The sequence below is a fragment of the Juglans microcarpa x Juglans regia genome, chromosome 7D, assembly GCF_004785595.1.
Source record: "Juglans microcarpa x Juglans regia isolate MS1-56 chromosome 7D, Jm3101_v1.0, whole genome shotgun sequence".
Lineage (NCBI taxonomy): Eukaryota > Viridiplantae > Streptophyta > Magnoliopsida > Fagales > Juglandaceae > Juglans > Juglans microcarpa x Juglans regia.
Window position 1 is genome coordinate 6,241,969 of NC_054606.1, and position 17,776 is coordinate 6,259,744.

The 17,776-nt window shown below is 36.3% G+C and overlaps 2 protein-coding genes across 5 annotated transcripts; one reads left to right on the forward strand and one right to left on the reverse strand.

The window, feature by feature from the left end:
- LOC121238884 (ubiquitin-activating enzyme E1 1-like) lies at positions 1-7,662 on the forward strand. 3 transcript variants are annotated; one of them, XM_041135958.1, is made up of 7 exons: positions 1-489; positions 534-1,038; positions 1,868-2,085; positions 4,066-4,860; positions 5,099-5,967; positions 6,120-6,552; positions 6,893-7,662. In XM_041135958.1, the coding sequence occupies exons 2-7, from the start codon at positions 639-641 to the stop codon at positions 7,487-7,489; spliced, it is 3,312 nt and encodes a 1,103-aa protein (XP_040991892.1). In that variant the 5' UTR covers positions 1-489; positions 534-638; the 3' UTR covers positions 7,490-7,662. The 3 variants fall into 3 exon arrangements, with proteins under 3 accessions (XP_040991892.1, XP_040991891.1, XP_040991890.1); XM_041135957.1 differs by having other exon boundaries at positions 1-488; positions 623-1,038; XM_041135956.1 differs by having other exon boundaries at positions 1-391; positions 623-1,038.
- Positions 7,663-8,480: 818 nt separating this feature from the next.
- LOC121238948 (LRR repeats and ubiquitin-like domain-containing protein At2g30105) lies at positions 8,481-13,036 on the reverse strand. Of its 2 annotated transcripts, none has more exons than XR_005935206.1 (10): positions 12,736-13,036; positions 12,550-12,644; positions 12,011-12,169; positions 11,025-11,135; positions 10,836-10,936; positions 10,287-10,424; positions 9,925-9,973; positions 9,708-9,773; positions 8,951-9,146; positions 8,481-8,867 (listed from the first exon to the last, which is right to left on the reverse strand). XR_005935206.1 is itself a non-coding variant. In XM_041136053.1 (10 exons), exons 1-10 carry the CDS (start codon positions 12,929-12,931, stop codon positions 8,757-8,759), a joined length of 1,146 nt encoding a protein of 381 aa, XP_040991987.1. In that variant the 5' UTR covers positions 12,932-13,035; the 3' UTR covers positions 8,481-8,756. The 2 variants fall into 2 exon arrangements, 1 of the variants encoding a protein (XP_040991987.1); XM_041136053.1 differs by having other exon boundaries at positions 8,951-9,070; positions 12,736-13,035.
- Between the last annotated feature and the right edge of the window lie 4,740 nt (positions 13,037-17,776).

Consider the following 17,776-nt stretch of genomic DNA (forward strand, 5'->3'; position numbering starts at 1 on the left):
GCCATGCTTCTGTGAGAATCAAACGTTAAAAACGACGGCGTTTCACACAATCTGCTACGTTTCACTCTCTCAGAGGCAGATGAGAGAAGAAAATGGAGAAAAATGGTACCTTCCCACACAAGGCAGCCCCTCTCCTCTTCACAGATCCCCCAAAACCCTAGAAGCTCCATGCCATTAAAGATGCAAATCCTTATATAACCCTCCACTCCCACTGTATCATCACCTACCTCTCAATTCCCATAAATTCCTTCCCAAGGAACTTAAAACCCAAACCATTAATTAAGTAGAAAAGAATCTCCAAAAAACTCCCCCACTAATCCATCTCTATCTCTCTCTCTATTTCTCACACTATCTCTTAGATTCTATTCTTGTTTCATCAAAGTTCTAATTGGTACGTTTCTTTTTCTTATTTCTCTACTAGATTAAAGACTTAATCTCCTTTTGCTTTGCCGGTTAACCGTGGAAGAATTATGTTTGGATTTATGCCGGTTATGGTTTATGCTTTCATTTATGGTGCCGATCGTTGTTGAATTTGTGTTTGCGGACTATCTGAATGATCGTTACAAGTTCTCTATTTCTTTAATTGTGATTCTTTTGGTAATGGCGTTTGTCGCGTGTGTAGAAGCTTGCAACTCTATATGCTTCCAATAAAGCGAGCTTGTGAAGGAGTAATTGTACAAGAAGACATTGGCAACAACAACGACAACGGCAACAACAACAACACCAACGAGAGTAAGAGCAAGGGCGCATCCGTTTTCAAGAAGATTCGGCTCGCGGAAGCTACTGATTCGACGGTGAAGATCACTAGCGTAGTCGTTTGTGGTGAGAACAACAGCAACAACCACGGTAGCAATAGCTTAGTTAAGGGAAAAGAAAAGGAGAAGGCTTCGATCATGGCTATGGGCGATGCCAACACGACGGGCATCGACGAGGATCTGCACAGCAGGCAGCTCGCGGTGTATGGCCGTGAGACCATGCGGCGGCTTTTCGCATCGAACATCCTCATCTCCGGGATGCAGGGTCTTGGTGCCGAGATTGGTAAACATTTTTTTTATGAGTAATTAGGGATCGGATATATATATATATATATAGTAGCTTCTTTTCGTTATATTGTCCCTTTTTTTTTTCCTGAATAAGGTCTGATTCATATTGGATTTGAATTTTTAATATGATGGTTTGGTTTCTTGTGTGATAGATATTGGTTAGTGTTTATTGAAATCATCTAGTTGTTACTAAGAGAGTTGCTAGATTATGGATACGTTATCATGTATTTTTGCATATGCATTAATGTATTAGTTATGTCGGAGACATCATGGTGCAGCCTAGTTGTCAAAGGGTGGGTTTGGGATGAGCTGTAGAGTTAGATATCATGGTTTCTATCCCGCATGAAAAGTTCTCTTCGATTACCTGATACATCGTACTGGAGGGTGGGATAGAATATCTGGAGTTTCCTAGGATGGGTCCGAAGGAGGACCCTTCCTTTCCTGCTCTGGTTTCTTCACTCTGGAACCTTGTTATATTGGTTTAGTTTTTCATCTCTGCGAGAAGGCTTTGGACGTTGATAGGCATTTTTGCTTTTCCTTCTATTCTTTTTCATTCTTTGAAGGAACCAAACTAGCTGAAAATGATACAAGAGTGCACCTATCTGTGATATGATATCTTCTCCTGTGCACACTGGATTAGTTGAGATACTGTACTCTCTCTCGCTCTCTCCCTCCCTCCCTCCCTCCCTATTTTATACGTCATTCTTTCCATGGCCATATGATTCTGACTTGATTCTCATTATTGCTGGTGCTGTAATTCTGGTGGTGGTTCTATAATCCATAATTTTTGCTGGTGTTTATAATGTTATTTTTGCTTGCTGCAGCAAAGAACCTCATTCTTGCTGGTGTCAAGTCTGTGACCTTGCATGATGAAGGGGCAGTGGAGTTGTGGGATTTGTCCAGTAATTTCATTTTTACAGAAAATGATGTTGGTAAGAACAGGGCACTTGCTTCTGTACAAAAGTTGCAAGAGCTCAACAGTGCTGTGGTTGTTCGTACCTCAACAAAAAAATTAACAAAAGAACAACTTTCTGATTTCCAGGTACTTTCATTTCTTGTTTCTTTTCTTTTGTTGATGTACTGGTTGTTTGCTTATCTTATTTTGGACATTATTGATTTTAGTGTTCTTGTCGGGGCATACTTCGATGTCCATCTGAAATTGAACCACTGCATAATGGTTTTGTACATTTTGAACAAAAAAAAAAAAAAAAAAAAAAATCTTTGGGGATGTAATTTGCTATCTGATTTATGGAGTGATCAATTTTGATGTTTGGGTTTTTTTTTTTTTTTTTTTTGGGGGGGGGGGGGTGTCCATCTGAAATTAATACGCTTGGTTATCTTTTGAAACAAATCTTTCATTTGGGATGTAATTTAAATATGAAGCAGACCTGGTAACAGTTAAGGAAAAAGAAAACATTTATTTATCTGCACACATGTACATGATGCATAATGTACGCATGCTGTAGCCACTAAGGGGTTGTTTGGAAATAATTTTCATCCCATCCCATCCCATCTTATTTCCTTCCCAAACATCACTCAAACACAAACACTTCCAAACTAAACATTACAACTTTTCCAAACTAATCATTACAACTTTCCCAAACTTCCAAACAAAGCACAAAAAACAATTTAATTTTTTCGAATCCCAAAACAAAACTAATATTAAAAAATTATATTCTGACAATATTTTAACTTTATAATATTTTTATTTAACTTTTTCTATCTCCTTTCCCAAAACCCAATAAATACATAACTCAAACTATCTCATTACTATTCATAAGCCATCTTACTACTCTTCACAAAATTCTCATCCCATCTCATTCCCCAAGCATCCCCTAGAGTTCAAGGCAAGGAATTATATGGATCTAGGGGGGGATCCCCCTTTTCTAGTGGGTAATTTGTTGGCCAGAAACTATATATTGATTGAGCCGCCTTCTAGCTTTCTTCTACTATTTCTTAATTGCTTGGTCACTTGCTGGATATTGTCTTTGATGGTAGAGAAGCGAAGTTTTAAATTTTTGTTTGATTGGAGAGGTCAAAATTTTCTTTTCAATAATCTGCCTTTGCACAGCTGCTATAGATTTTAATGGGCTTAACTTTCATGATTTTTTTGGATCTTTCTAGATAGGTGTTTCTCTTGTATTTGGTTGCACTAGCTACTTGCTCTTTTTAATGAATTTTTTCTTTTAAAAAAATGACAGTTCATCTGTTTCTATGTTCTTTTTTCCTAAACTACTTGATTGCGGAGTTTCGTAAGTCATGTACTTCAACTGGCATGGAGATTCACCACTTGACAAGGCATGAGCCAAGGTACCCCAAAAAGTCTAAAGATAGAGTTCCATGAAATACTACCTAACTCACAATGAAGCAAGAGCGTCAATGAATTTCCTGCTTATTGCAGACATACAGTAGCAATCGATCACTAAATAAACTTTTTCCTAACTAGGTGTTTCCTCTTGTATACATCCTGTGTACTTGGGGTTTTGCCTAGTTCTATCAATAAAATTGTTACTTATAAAAAATGATGGGTGCTTAGATGCATTTGATGGAACGTTTTTACATTACCATGAATGTTGTTCCTCTTTCATCATCTTTAATACTTTGTTTGGCTCTTTTGGCATCCTGTTGGTTAAATTTGTGTTGTTGCTGGATTTGATCTGACTTTTATTGTCTACTCGGTGATTAGCGTTTGAGTGCAACTATTACACATAGCTAGCACCTAAGTGACTACCTAATATGTGTTTTTATAGAAGTTGCAGTTGCTACTACAGTAATTTACTTGATACTGTAAAGAATGTAAATGGCAAGAATATACTTTCTAAGGTTGTGGCTATGCACCTTCATCATATTTCAAATCTTGGTTCTTTTATCTAACAGGCTCCATAAATTGATCATAAATCTTATGCAATGTCGTATTTGCTCTCTCTCTCTCTCTCTCTCTCTCTCTCTCTCAACATACTGGCCTGTGTTTGTATTGTACTCATTGGATTGCATATGCTTATGTTATTCTTTCGTGGTGCAGGCTGTTGTCTTTACTGATATCAGTTTTGAGAAAGCTATTGAGTTTAATGATTACTGTCATAATCATCAGCCTTCTATTGCATTCATCAAAACCGAAGTGAGAGGCCTTTTTGGTTCTGTGTTTTGTGACTTTGGACCTGAGTTTACTGTTGTTGATGTTGATGGAGAGGAACTGCATACAGGTATAATTGCGTCGATTAGCAATGACAATCCTGCCCTAGTATCCTGTGTCGATGATGAGAGGCTTGAGTTTCAGGATGGGGATCTTGTCGTGTTCTCTGAAGTTCATGGAATGTCAGAATTGAATGACGGGAAACCAAGGAAGATTAGAAATGCAAGGGCTTATTCATTCACTCTTGAGGATGATACTACAAATTATGGAACCTATGTGAAAGGTGGTATTGTCACACAGGTGAAGCAGCCCAAGGTGTTGAACTTTAAGCCATTGAGAGAAGCGCTAACCGAGCCTGGTGATTTTCTTCTTAGTGATTTCTCCAAGTTTGATCGCCCACCTCTCTTGCACTTGGCATTCCAGGCGCTGGATAAGTTTGTGTCTGAGTTGGCACGTTTCCCTGTTGCTGGTTCAGAAGAGGATGCTCAGAAGCTTATATCTATTGCCACTAACATTAATGAGAGCTTGGGGAATGGAAGACAGGAAGATATTAATCCAAAACTGCTCAGGCATTTTGCCTTTGGTGCAAAGGCTGTACTGAATCCCATGGCTGCAATGTTTGGTGGTATTGTGGGACAAGAGGTTGTGAAAGCATGCTCTGGGAAGTTCCATCCACTTTTTCAGGTTACTACAGATTGTTCTTCTTTATCATGTTCTGGAAAGTTGGTTGAGCTTTCTATATTGAAACTATGCCTGAGGGAGCCTTTCTATAAGGCCTTCGACCTAGACACCTGATGCTAGTTTAACTGTTTATTCTTTGTTGCTACAAGATCTTGCCACTTTTTGAAGGGTGAGAGTTATTGACATCTTATCTTGATGCTCTTTCTCATAACCTAATGTTATTTTACCTTTTCTTTTGCAGTTCTTCTACTTTGACTCGGTGGAGTCACTTCCTTCAGAGCCACTGGATTCAAGTGATTTCAGGCCATTAAATAGTCGTTATGATGCACAGATTTCGGTCTTTGGGTCTAAGCTTCAGAAGAAACTGGAGGACACAAAAGTGTTTATTGTTGGATCTGGTGCACTAGGCTGTGAGTTCTTGAAGAATATAGCCTTGATGGGAGTTTCGTGTGGCAGTCGGGGGAAGCTTACAATTACTGATGATGATGTAATTGAGAAGAGTAACCTCAGTAGGCAGTTCCTCTTCCGTGATTGGAACATTGGTGAGGCCAAATCCACTGTTGCTGCTGCTGCTGCCGCTTCAATAAATCCTCATCTGAAAATTGAAGCATTGCAGAATCGAATTGGCCCTGACACTGAGAATGTATTTGATGATACCTTCTGGGAGAATTTGAGTGTTGTTATTAATGCTCTGGACAATGTGAATGCCAGACTGTATGTTGATCAGAGATGCTTATATTTCCAGAAGCCACTTCTTGAGTCAGGAACTCTTGGTGCCAAATGCAACACCCAGATGGTCATTCCTCACCTTACGGAAAACTATGGTGCCTCAAGAGACCCACCTGAGAAACAAGCGCCTATGTGCACTTTACACTCATTTCCGCACAACATTGACCACTGCTTGACATGGGCTCGATCTGAGTTTGAGGGTTTGCTTGAGAAAACACCAGCAGAAGTGAATGCATATTTATCCAATCCAAGTGAGTATAGTACTGCAATGACGAATGCAGGTGATGCTCAGGCCAGGGATAACTTGGAGCGTGTACTGGATTGCCTTGATAAAGAACGATGTGAGACATTCCAAGACTGCATTACCTGGGCTCGTTTAAAGTGAGTTCCTTGAAGATGATTCTTGTAGTAGGATTTTTATTTTTATTATTATTATGTTTTTTTATGATAGAGGAGGGTTTATTAAAAAAAAAAATTATATAAAAGTGTTCATCTTCCCCCTTGTTGCTAATATTGTCTTTTGATTTACTCAGGTTCGAAGATTATTTTACCAACCGTGTAAAGCAGTTGATTTATACTTTCCCCGAGGACGCGGCAACCAGTACTGGGGCTCCATTCTGGTCAGCCCCTAAGCGATTCCCTCAGCCACTGCAGTTCTCAACTGCTGATGTCAGTCACCTACATTTTGTCATGGCAGGATCCATTCTGCGGGCAGAGACATTTGGTATCCCAATTCCTGACTGGGTGAAGAACCCTAAGAAGTTGGCTGAAGTTGTTGATAAACTGATGGTCCCAGAATTTCAGCCCAAGAAAGATGTGAGAATTGTAACAGACGAGAAAGCTACCAGTATGTCTACCAGTTCTATAGACGATTCAGCTGTCATTGCTGAACTAATATGGAAGTTAGAGCAGTGCCAAGAGAACCTGACACCAGGGTTTAGGATGAGACCTATTCAGTTTGAGAAAGTATACCTTCTACCGTTTCTCCTTCATTAATTTTTTGGCACTGTTCCCATGCTTGTCTGTTGTCGCCTGCACTTAAGTTGGTCTATAGTTAACCTGAAATTGATATGCGGTAGTTTAATCTGAAATCGTGCTTGAATGGCTTGTCAGTAGGTATATAATTGGATAACTTTTTTCTATGTGCCCATTGTTAGAAGCGGGCTAAAAAATGGTACGATATAGCATTTTCTATGTTATGAACTTTCCCCCAAGTTAATCACCCTTTGACCTTTAATATCTTTTGGCTAAATAAGTATTGAATTGACTTCCTGATTTTCATATGCTTCGTTGCATAAATGTGCAGGATGATGACACAAACTTCCATATGGACCTGATTGCCGGCCTTGCCAACATGAGGGCACGGAATTACAGCATCCCTGAAGTTGACAAGCTGAAAGCAAAGTTTATTGCTGGTAGGATCATTCCTGCAATTGCAACGTCCACAACGATGGCCACAGGTCTTGTCTGCCTGGAGCTTTACAAGGTTTTGGATGGAGGGCACGGAGTGGAGGATTATCGTAACACATTTGCCAACCTTGCACTGCCTTTATTCTCCATAGCTGAGCCAGTTCCACCCAAGGTCATCAAGCATGAGAACATGAGTTGGACTGTTTGGGACAGGTGGATACTGAAAGGCAACCCAACTCTGAGGGAACTCATCCAATGGCTTAAGGAGAAGAGGTTAAATGCCTATAGCATATCATGCGGAAGTTGCCTGCTTTATAACAGTATGTTCCCTCGGCACAAAGAGCGAATGGATAAGAAGGTGGTGAATCTGGCCAGGGAAGTGGCCAAAGTAGACCTACCTCCATACCGTCACCACTTAGATGTCGTTGTGGCCTGTGAAGATGACGAGGACAATGACGTAGATATCCCTCAAGTATCCATTTACTTCGGTTAGGTGGTGGTTTCCAATAAGCAGTCTCAAGGATAGTGATTTTGTGGCGAGAACTCTATTTTTACAGCTATCTTTGGCTCTTAGTGTTGATTCAACAAACAGATCATATCAAATGGATAATTTTAACTACAGTACACATTTTATACAGAAATTCGGAAGATTTTACTGTCTTATAATTCTCCATTTGCTTGCTTTATTCTAGTAATGATTTTGTGATGGTTGTCTAGTTAGTATGGCCAAGCATATAAGCCATTTTTGAGTTCTGAGATTCAGTACAGCAATGTAACAATGTGACATGGCAACTTCCATGACTTGCTCTTAGCAGAGGAGAACGGGGATGTGAAAATGTTTAGTGAGCTCAAAATGTTCCTCTTCGGTTACTCCTGCTTGAACGGCACCTATTGAAGTCCCCTCTCCCGCTCTCTTTCTATGGTTGAACTATGGTGATTATAAAGGCATGTCACTGCTGTTCTAAATCCATCCTTGGTAATTACGGTGGTTGCATTGAATTCTTAAGTTCAGGGTTGTTTGGATTGAGATAACCTCTCAACTTGTCTTATCTAATCATTACAACTTTTTCAAATCTCAAAACAAAAATAATATTCTAATAATATTTTTTTCAATTTTCAATTTTCATTTCATCTCAACTCACTATTCAAACCTCCATACCATCATGCATGTTTGCCTTTGCAGCATCTGCCCCAAGAAAAGAAGCCATGATAACGTTCACAATGCGGCCATAGCTTTTGAACATTTGAATCTGTGAAAATTGCCAAAATTCCCATGATGCCATCTGACTAGAACTAAACACACATTCCCCCTCTCCCTTGATGCTACCAAAAGTTCGCAATAATATATTATATACACGGACTGAACTAGAAAATAAAAACAAAACCCATCCACCCTTTTCAAATTGTAGTTACCTGATTCAGGCAACTTTCACCTCCACTAGTTGCTACACCAGAAATGGAGCTATGCTTAGCTCTGAATTTCATTTTTCAGGGGTAAAACAGATTTTACCTCTTCACTGGAACGTACGAGTATATGCTAAATATTTACAGAATGGAACTCGTTTAACTGGTCATTTCTAGCTAGATGGTGAATGAGAGAGAGCATTCCCCTTTTATTGATTTATGAAAGATGCAATGCTGAATAGTTATTCTATAACAAATCTGCAGTCCGCCACCTCAGAATTTAGTCTAGTAAAATCAAGGAATATCTACTTCTGGATAACTGGCAAAACTGTCGTCTATTATGCAGAAATGGGTCATCAGTTTTTATCAGCACCTTCATCAAATTCAGCAGAGCCCACAACTCGGAACTCCAGCTGCTTCTGATGCTTTAAGCGGCGGCGCTCATCAAAGCTTTCCCATCCTTCAAACTGCCAGAAGAATGCTGTTATTCAGAATTGCAACAACGCGGGCACAAATTAAACTGCTTGATAAAGGAATTGAGAATATCCACCTGACGAAGGAGATCCGTTGTGATTTCTGTGTTGTGGATATCCAGCGTTGACAGCTGAAGGCACTTTTTAAATAGTGTAGAAGGAAGTGATTTTAGGCCGTTGTTACCAAGATACAAAGCCTACACAGGAATGAGGACAATGGAGTAAATACAGGACCATAGGTAACACATGTGGTTGGGATCCTACGACATGCACCTGAAAGCACTTCTTATTTTATTTTATCTTATTTTTGATTGGCACAGGGAGTATACACAACTTTCTAGAAAAAAAAAAAACATAGGGAGAAGAAAATTAATAAGAGACTAAGCTCCTCCGTTGTCCATTCATGGTCCTCAAAGATTCTATCAGTTCTTTCATTCCAAATACACCAAATGAGGCATATTTGGAATGAAAGAGAGCACATATTTTGAATTTCATCTCTTCAAGGGATATGCGGAATGTCAATGAAGGGAAACAAAGAAATTATATATATATATATATATAAATATAATCACAACCTCTAGTCCTGTAAAAAGACAATTTGAAGAAGACAACTCCTTCCAAACTGTCTGTCACTCTATTACTGATATACTTTAATTTATTAATGTTACGAGGACTTGCCTCTCTGACAGTCTGCAGGTTGTTGTACAACTCTCCTAAGATTGTGTTCTTATTTTTCACATGAACTTCTATGATTTATGAGCTCACTTTTTTGTTATAAACCCAGCCATTGCGTTCGAAAGGGGGGAGAGTCAGAATAGAGCGAAAAGTGCAAACCTTCAAATCATGCAGATTGCCAAAAGTCTCTGGCAACTCTGACAGAAGATTTGATGAAAGATCAATCTGCCCCAAACCAAGAAAACCATATCAAGAGAAACATAGAGTATGTGAAAGAAACAGTTGTTTTTTCCAGGCAGTCTGGCTTGCAAGAGTTGGATCATCTAGTTCAATTTATATGCCAAGGAAGAAGAGGCTAAAGACACTAGAGTCATACCTCAACAAGAGAATTGCAGTTCCCTATACATGTAGGAATGGTGCTTATCCTGATCCAGAGAGAAACGCAACATCAATCACACACAAGTAATTGATTACAAGGCAAAGACAAAATACTGATTTGAATTATTTTGGTGCTTCTACTCCAAAATGCAAATAAGGAACTATAAAATTACTCATACCATATAAAGGTTAAATCATGCTGGGGATAAAGCAGGGGATAAAAACACAATAAAGATAGAAATAGGGTAGTGGACCAATTTTTGATCCTCTAATGTCTGGAAATTGAAAACGTTGAAGTGAGGTGTGGCTTATAAATAGGAAGATGAGGAGAAGATTAATTGCATGTTTTCTTCACATTACCTGTTATGATTGACTTTCAAAACCTCAATCTGAGTTAACAGACCTATTTCAATAGGGAGGCTAGTCAACTTGTTGTTTGCGACATGAAGTTGCCTAAGGGAAGTCAGGGCACCCAGTGCAGGAGGCAAATTTGTGAAACTGCATTAATCATACAACTCCTGATAATTAAACTTTGCAGCATAATGTAAGAAAAACACAGTTCTCACAAACAATATGCTGACCATTACAAACAATATCAAATGACCAACTACCCAATTTTACAGATATCCTACCAATGTTTAGGCAAGGTGTTTCACAGGGCTTTAATTTGTATTAAAAAAAAAAAAAAGTGACAAGTACTAGTGCAAGGTGTGGGACAACTTTACCTATTTTCCATGCACGCTTCAAGCAATATACTGACATGCATAAGATTTTTTTTTTATAGGTCATAGTTAAGATTCTATTCAAAGAATTTAGTCATAACTTAGCATTACCTTGGTATGTAAACAGGACATTTATGGTTTATACTTGAAGGGGAAAAGAATGTCGTAGAGAACATAAACTACTCACTGGTTTTGGTTCATAGAGAGAACAGATAGGTACTTCAAAGATGCTAGTGCATCCCAGTTCAGGGATTCATCCACTATAGCATTTGAATTCAGGAGCAACTTCTACAGAATTTTGAGAATAAATGAGTGAAGTTTACAATATCCAAAGCAGATAAATAAAACTAAAAAGAAATTAATGAGTTTTGTTTACCTGAATGGAACTCAAACAGCCAACTTGAGCAGGCACATCTCGAACAGAGTTGTTGTTCAAATCAAGGACTCTTGCAGAAGGTCCACAAGCCCATACTTCATCAGGTATGGTCTTTCAAATTTAAGAAAACAAAAGTAATGAGAAAAAGCTCAGACACGTGTAACACCCCCTTCCTTAAGGTTAGTAATCTCATGTACATATGTAAATAAAGCTAGACAAGAGACTTGCATAATTAATTAAAACATTGTTTATCCCACAAAGGAGATTTAAAAATAAACCATTTCTAAACATAATCATGTCAAAGTTCCCAAACCAACTAAATGGAAAAGATAATCATAAATAAAATCTAAAGGTTCATTGGTATGCTCCTTCTAAGTTTGGCCTGCCTGCTCATAATCTCCATCCTTGTTTATTTTATTAAAATATGAGATTCTCTTGCTGGGCTATTTTCATAAAAACACGTGACATCCCTATCCTACAGAAAGGGGGTGTTACAAACACGAGATTTACAATAAGTTTGAGGGATTTAATATAAGGAAGAATTTAAATTGTTTTATCTTTTCTTTTTGACAATGGAAATCGGACCAGTATCCTGTTCCCTTGCAGTGCCAAGAATCTGCAGATCTTTATACTCATCAACTACTCCACAAGGCATATTGCTTCTATTAGCAGACCAAAGGATCTCGATACTAATGCATACGGCTTAGGCACATGTGTTATTTATGAGAGTGCATATGCTGCTCACGTCCTTGAAAATTGTTCTTGTATATTGCATATTCAATCAATCACCGTGACCAACGGAACAGATAGCCAACTAATTTCTTTATTCATAACAACTATATAAACACTGATCGGATTCTGAGGGATGTTCAACAGCATGGATTATTATTATGTGTCAACAGAGATATCACACTTGCCAACATAACAAATATTTAAGTTACCTAGACACAAAACGACCATGCATAACATATGCGAGCTTCTTGTACCTTCAAATTAGATTCGGACAATGCCACAACCCCCGTCACTTTCCAACGTTCCAACCTATTCTTGTCAACAGGAACTTGAAGCTTCTCATTCACCATTTTATTATTAGCATTGTCAACTCTCCTCGGTACAGTCCGGGCATCTTTTAGAATGGGACCGTCCTAGTTCACACATAAAAAAAATATTAAGATATGAAACATCTAACTGAAATCTGAATAATTCCAATCCCTATTTGTTCAAACCAAGAAAAATTAAAGCTCACAAAAAAGAAGTGAACTTTCGAGAATCAAGGTTCTACCTTTATCTCCATTAAAACATCCTAAAAGGTTGATGTAAACTCATAATTCAATAAATTCAAACTTTACGAGTTCAAATTACTAAAATGATTCCATCACATGAAAAGTTTCGAAGATTAGAAGAACCCAGATAAAAAGGTAATAAAAATGCTTCCTTTTCACAAGCGTGTTTTCAATTTTATTTTCCTCGTTATTTTCTCCAAGAACCAAACAGGAAGGAAAGTAAAGACTGAGAATTAATTTACCCCTTGGTGCAAGCCCTGAGAGGCCATGAGCATGACCTTGGCCCCACCGGCCACCTCCGATGTCCTCAATGTCATCGTATCCACCAAAAGTTTCCCTATCATTTATCACATAGACACGATTCCTCACCTCGTGAGAAAGAGCCAAATTGAGAGAGAGAGAGAGAGAGAGAGAGAGAGAGAGAGAACCTTTGAAGATGAGCTTCTGGCCACGCGGGAGGACGTTAGTGAGAGGTTGGAGAAGGGATTTGAGGTCTTTGATCGTGGAGTCCGGCGAGAGAGAGACCGGGATCGATCTACCGCTGAATTTGACGGTGATTGTGATGACAGAGCTCTGGGATTGAGGATCCCTAGCTTCCCCGGGGGTACCACCGGTCTCCTCCATTTTTGTCTTCTACTACCAGTCTACCACTACCTTTTACACTGGTTCAAGTTTTTGCTGTGCGGTCTCTTTGACACGCATGGGACGGGGCTTGTCTTTCCGGCAAGAATGTGATGAAATATTGTTATAGTATTAATTTATAATATTATTATTATTTTAAGTTTTGAAAAAATTAAATTGTTTATTATATTTTATGTAAAAATTTGTGAAAATTGTAATGATGAGATAATATGAGATGAATTGAGAGTGTTTCTCAATCCAAACTGAGTCTTAGGTCCGTTTGGATACATAAACTATTTCATCGTATCTCATTATTACAATTTTTTTAATTCTCACACAAAATATAATAAATAATTCAATTTTTTAAAATCTCAAAACAATAATAATATTAAAAAATAATATTATAACAATATTTTATTCAATTTTTAACTTTTATTTAAAATTATCTTATCTTATCTCACTATCTAAATAGAGCATTAAGTAGCCTTCATGCATGCGCTCAGAGTGGAAACATATTTTTGCAAGAAAAAAAATTTAGGGCTCGTCTGATTATTTAAAACGAAACTATCTTATCTCATCTTATATACTTTACAATTTTTTTCAAATTCTCATACAAAATATAATAAACAATTCAACTTTTTTAAATTACAAAATAGAAATAATATGATACTAATATTTTATTCAACTTTTAATAAAACATCTCATCTGAATTGTGTAACCAAATGAGAAATCATTATTCTTATACCATGCACTACATATGATTTTTATCTTTAACAAGAATGTGATGTATGAATGATGAGTAGAAAAATTTAATTAATTTAATATAAATAAAACAAAACAAATAAATAAAAAATGAAAAGAAGTATGATACGTAGAGTGTAAGATGACAAGCGAGTTATAGGAAGTGCACGATCGATAACACACCATTTTATTTAGTGGCGGAACTAATAATTTTTTTTTAGAGGGCTAATTTTTTATCGTGTAACATGTTTATGTAAAATGAAAAAAATTAAAAACTCAATAAACATAACTATATATAAAACTAAATCTCAATAATTTTCTAGATACTCGTAAAAATAAAATTTTAAAAACATAATTTAATATATGTTTCAGATTTATTATAATAATATTTTATGGAATAATATTCATCCATTATTATTTTTGTAATGGAATATTTAAAATTTATATTTTTCATAAAATCTATCAAGTGATTTTTAGAAGGCAATCTTTCATTATAGTGTGTGATCTAATTTATTAAGTTTCATGTAAAATCTATATATTTTCATGTCATATTAAACATATAATAATATAATTGAGACCTTAAATAAATTTTTTCTTGCTCATTGAAGTCTAGAGGATAAAACTTCTCAACTATTTTTTATATAGTTCATCAACCTTAAATGATTTTTCTTGTATTTTCATTTTAGATTCTATATTAAGAAGTTCAATATTATATAACAAAAAAAATTTAGGATCCATATTAATAAATTTATTATTTTTCCTAAATTTAGTTTAAATTAATCTTATAGAGGCAATATTCTTGAAAATAGATAATATATAGAAATTATACAAAATTTTGGGACTATAAGAAAAAATTGGAGAGAGACATTTCTAGATATATTGAAATTTTAAAAAATTATAGAGAGCATATGGTGATTATAAATTTTTTGGAGGGATCATTCTCTATATTTATAGAATTATAAATCAAATATAGGGAAATTTTAAAATTTCAAAAAATTTTGGGGGATGACCAACGTGGGTCCGCCACCGAATTTCAATTTGACATTTACATACACATCTTTTATGTAGAAATATGTTTAGTACACATACAAATAAAATTAAATCTATAAATTGATATGATTTATTAGGATATATTAAATTGTATTTTTTTTTAAACATGAATTTCGCGCATTGTGCTTTTGTAATTTTTTTTATAAACCCAATAGTCCTCCTATGCGTTTATATATACTTTAACATTATTAAAATTTAAAACTGCATCGTAATTATAAAGCATCTAAACTTAGTAATTATTTTTAAACTTAATGTGTGTGTCTATATATATATATATATATATATATATATAAGCACATGATTGTCGGAGACCATCAACAAAAACTCATGGACGCATGATTAACTTGAGTCACCTTTCCCGAATGAGTTAACATTGTAAAATCACATAATTTTGTGAATAAGGGTTAAATAGTTTGAATGAAGATATTTTAGTAGATTTTGAAAATTGAGAGAGAAAAATTAGATAAAAATATTATAAAGTTAAAAAATTATTAGAGTATTATTTTTGTTTTAAATTTTGTAAAAATTGTATTGATTTTTATGTTTTGTATTGAATTTTGTAAAATTTGTATTAATTTTTATGTGTGAATAATGATTAAGTAATGGTTCGATGAAAAAGTTGAAAATTTGAAATTGAAAAATATTTTGTACTTAATTAATGTTTGATAATGAAATTATTATAAGTTTTGAGAAAAAATGTCTAAACGTACTCTGAGTGGTGTAACCATGCCCTTCCCTCTATATAAAATTGAGAAATGATATTTGAGTCCTATTATGTACAACCCTCGTGCACTAACTTTGAAAAAATAGTTAAATTTGAGATTCACATGAAAATTTTGTCTTTTTAATAATAAACCCTACTTTTTTTTAAAATAGTTACACGGGACTTGCATTCCCATAACTATATCAGCATTACTCTATAAAATTTTCAAAAAAAATTTCTTCACATTAATAACAGATTTTAGTCCCCCCCAAAATATATTGTTTAAAATAAAATCAAAGAAAAATGTAGTTTGGTTTTTGGTCAAGCTCATAATCTAGTTTTTTTTAAAAATTCTTGATTAAAACCTAATAATTTAGATAAAAATTTATCTAAAAGTAAAAAAATTCCTTTAATTTTTTTTTTTTTACTCTCCCTTGACCACATAAAAGAAATGGATTGCATATCAAACTTACAACTAGATACTTTATGTCGACCACTTTTATCATTTACTAGTAACCTAGTACAGTCATTTCGCCCATTGATTCAATAAACTATAGACAACAAGAACATAATATATTAAAAAATAAACTATAAACAACAAGAACATAACAGATTAGAATTTGAATATCATTAAAAAAAAAGGAAGCAATAAAAAAAATAGAATTCCATGCCAACTCCAGCCAGATGACGTAATATCCGGGTCAACTAGGGATCCGGAGCCAATCTGTAATCCATATGGAAGTCGAGAGGGAGATTCGACAGCTCTGAAGATAGACAGTTACATGTGTTGAGAGAGGTGGCAGTGGCAGTGGCAGTGGCACAGGCACACCATATATATCAAGAAGTCTCGAACTCAGGAATGAATTGACAGGCTTAACTTTGGTTCATTCATGCACACGACGAACAAGAGGATCTAATCTACAGCCACAACACCAGGCTCTTGTGTATTCTATGTTCAATCCATCTCACTCAGCTAGCACGTGGGGTTCTCTCCTCTAACCTTCCCTCCTCTTTCTTTTAGTCTCTGCTATAGTTCCACCATGTGAAACTTTTCAGAACCCACCCACTTTGGTGGTGGAGGTGGATTTTCAACTTTAACCTTTAGCTTTTGGAAACAACTGATCATTCAGAACTACCACACACGCCTTGTCTCCCCCGCTACCGTAATTATACCTGGTCCCCCTTACACATGTTGCTGCTGCCGCTTCTCTCTCTCTCTCTCTCTCTCTCTCATTGTTCTTTATTCTTTGATCGATGTTCTGGGATAAGGGCATAGGGGGTACATACTATTAGAAGTATTATTCCTGATTGGTGCTTTTCTTTTTGGTAAACCAGATTTCTTGGGATGAGTGAAAAATACTCTACAGTGTGATCGATCCTCCATTCAATTTAAGACCCGCGAGATTATATACCATGCCACAGAGAGGAGCCTGAGCCTGAGCTGAATTGCAACTGAAGGTAATGCAGAATTGTGATTCAAGTTTGCCAAAAACAGAGACACCACTACCTCTTTCTTAACTTCAGACAACGAAAATTCACATTTTGGGGTTGCCTTGATTCAATAAAAAGTCTGTCACCAGGGAGAGCAATTAATCCGTGTTAGTGTTTGGGCATTTAAACGATAAAGTAAATCTAGTAATGCAAGTACAAGAAGTCAACAACCATGCTTAACGGCACTTTCCCGCCATAAAGCACACTGGAGAGAGATGGTTTTGAGGTTTTCCCGTCGAAGGCCATTGCCAATGTACATGCATATATACTGATACACAGAAGGAAGAGACTCTGCATTGACCAGGTCCATATCCAATCCCTCAAAAAGAAATACGAGAGAGAGAGAGAGAGAGAGAGATCCTTTAATAATTTTTGGGTAAATAATCCCATCCACTAAACAGGACCTCTCATCTATAATTAGGCTAAATAAATCCATCTGCTAATCACAGCCTCTCACATCCATTTTCTCTCTCTCAAACCCCATTAAAGCGAAAACACAAAGCCACCTCCCAAACATCAACTACCTCATTTCCTTAGCCAAAATAGCTAGCCCCCAAGTTCCCAACTCTTTCCCCACAATCTCGCAGCTCAAATAGAAATATAACAAACGAACAATAAAAAAAAAAAAAAAAAAGGGCTAAGCTTTCCGTCCCAGACCCTGCAAAGACAGCCCCGCTTTTCCAGTTCTTCCTCCTCTCATCTCCAAATCCTTCGCTTTAAGCACTCCAAACAAAAGGAAATAGGAAAAAAGAGACAAGAACACAAAACCCATTTTTTTCTGTCAATTTCGTTTCGTTTGTTTTCCTTTTTTTATTCACCCTTGTTGCGGTCTTTCAATCCGAATTCCACGATCCTTACCCTCA

Excerpts from the sequence above, each read along its gene's own strand:
- LOC121238884 (XM_041135958.1), top strand. The coding sequence starts at position 639 with ATGCTTCCAATAAAGCGAGCTTGTGAAGGAGTAATTGTACAAGAAGAC. Across the intron at positions 1,039-1,867 it reads GGGTCTTGGTGCCGAGATTG|CAAAGAACCTCATTCTTGCT; the intron begins GTAAACATTTTT and ends TGCTTGCTGCAG. Across the intron at positions 4,861-5,098 it reads AGTTCCATCCACTTTTTCAG|TTCTTCTACTTTGACTCGGT; the intron begins GTTACTACAGAT and ends TTTCTTTTGCAG.
- LOC121238948 (XM_041136053.1), bottom strand. The coding sequence starts at position 12,931 with ATGGAGGAGACCGGTGGTACCCCCGGGGAAGCTAGGGATCCTCAATCC. Across the intron at positions 12,645-12,735 it reads CCAGAAGCTCATCTTCAAAG|GGAAACTTTTGGTGGATACG; the intron begins GTTCTCTCTCTC and ends GATAAATGATAG. Across the intron at positions 11,136-12,010 it reads TGTCCGAATCTAATTTGAAG|ACCATACCTGATGAAGTATG; the intron begins GTACAAGAAGCT and ends TAAATTTGAAAG.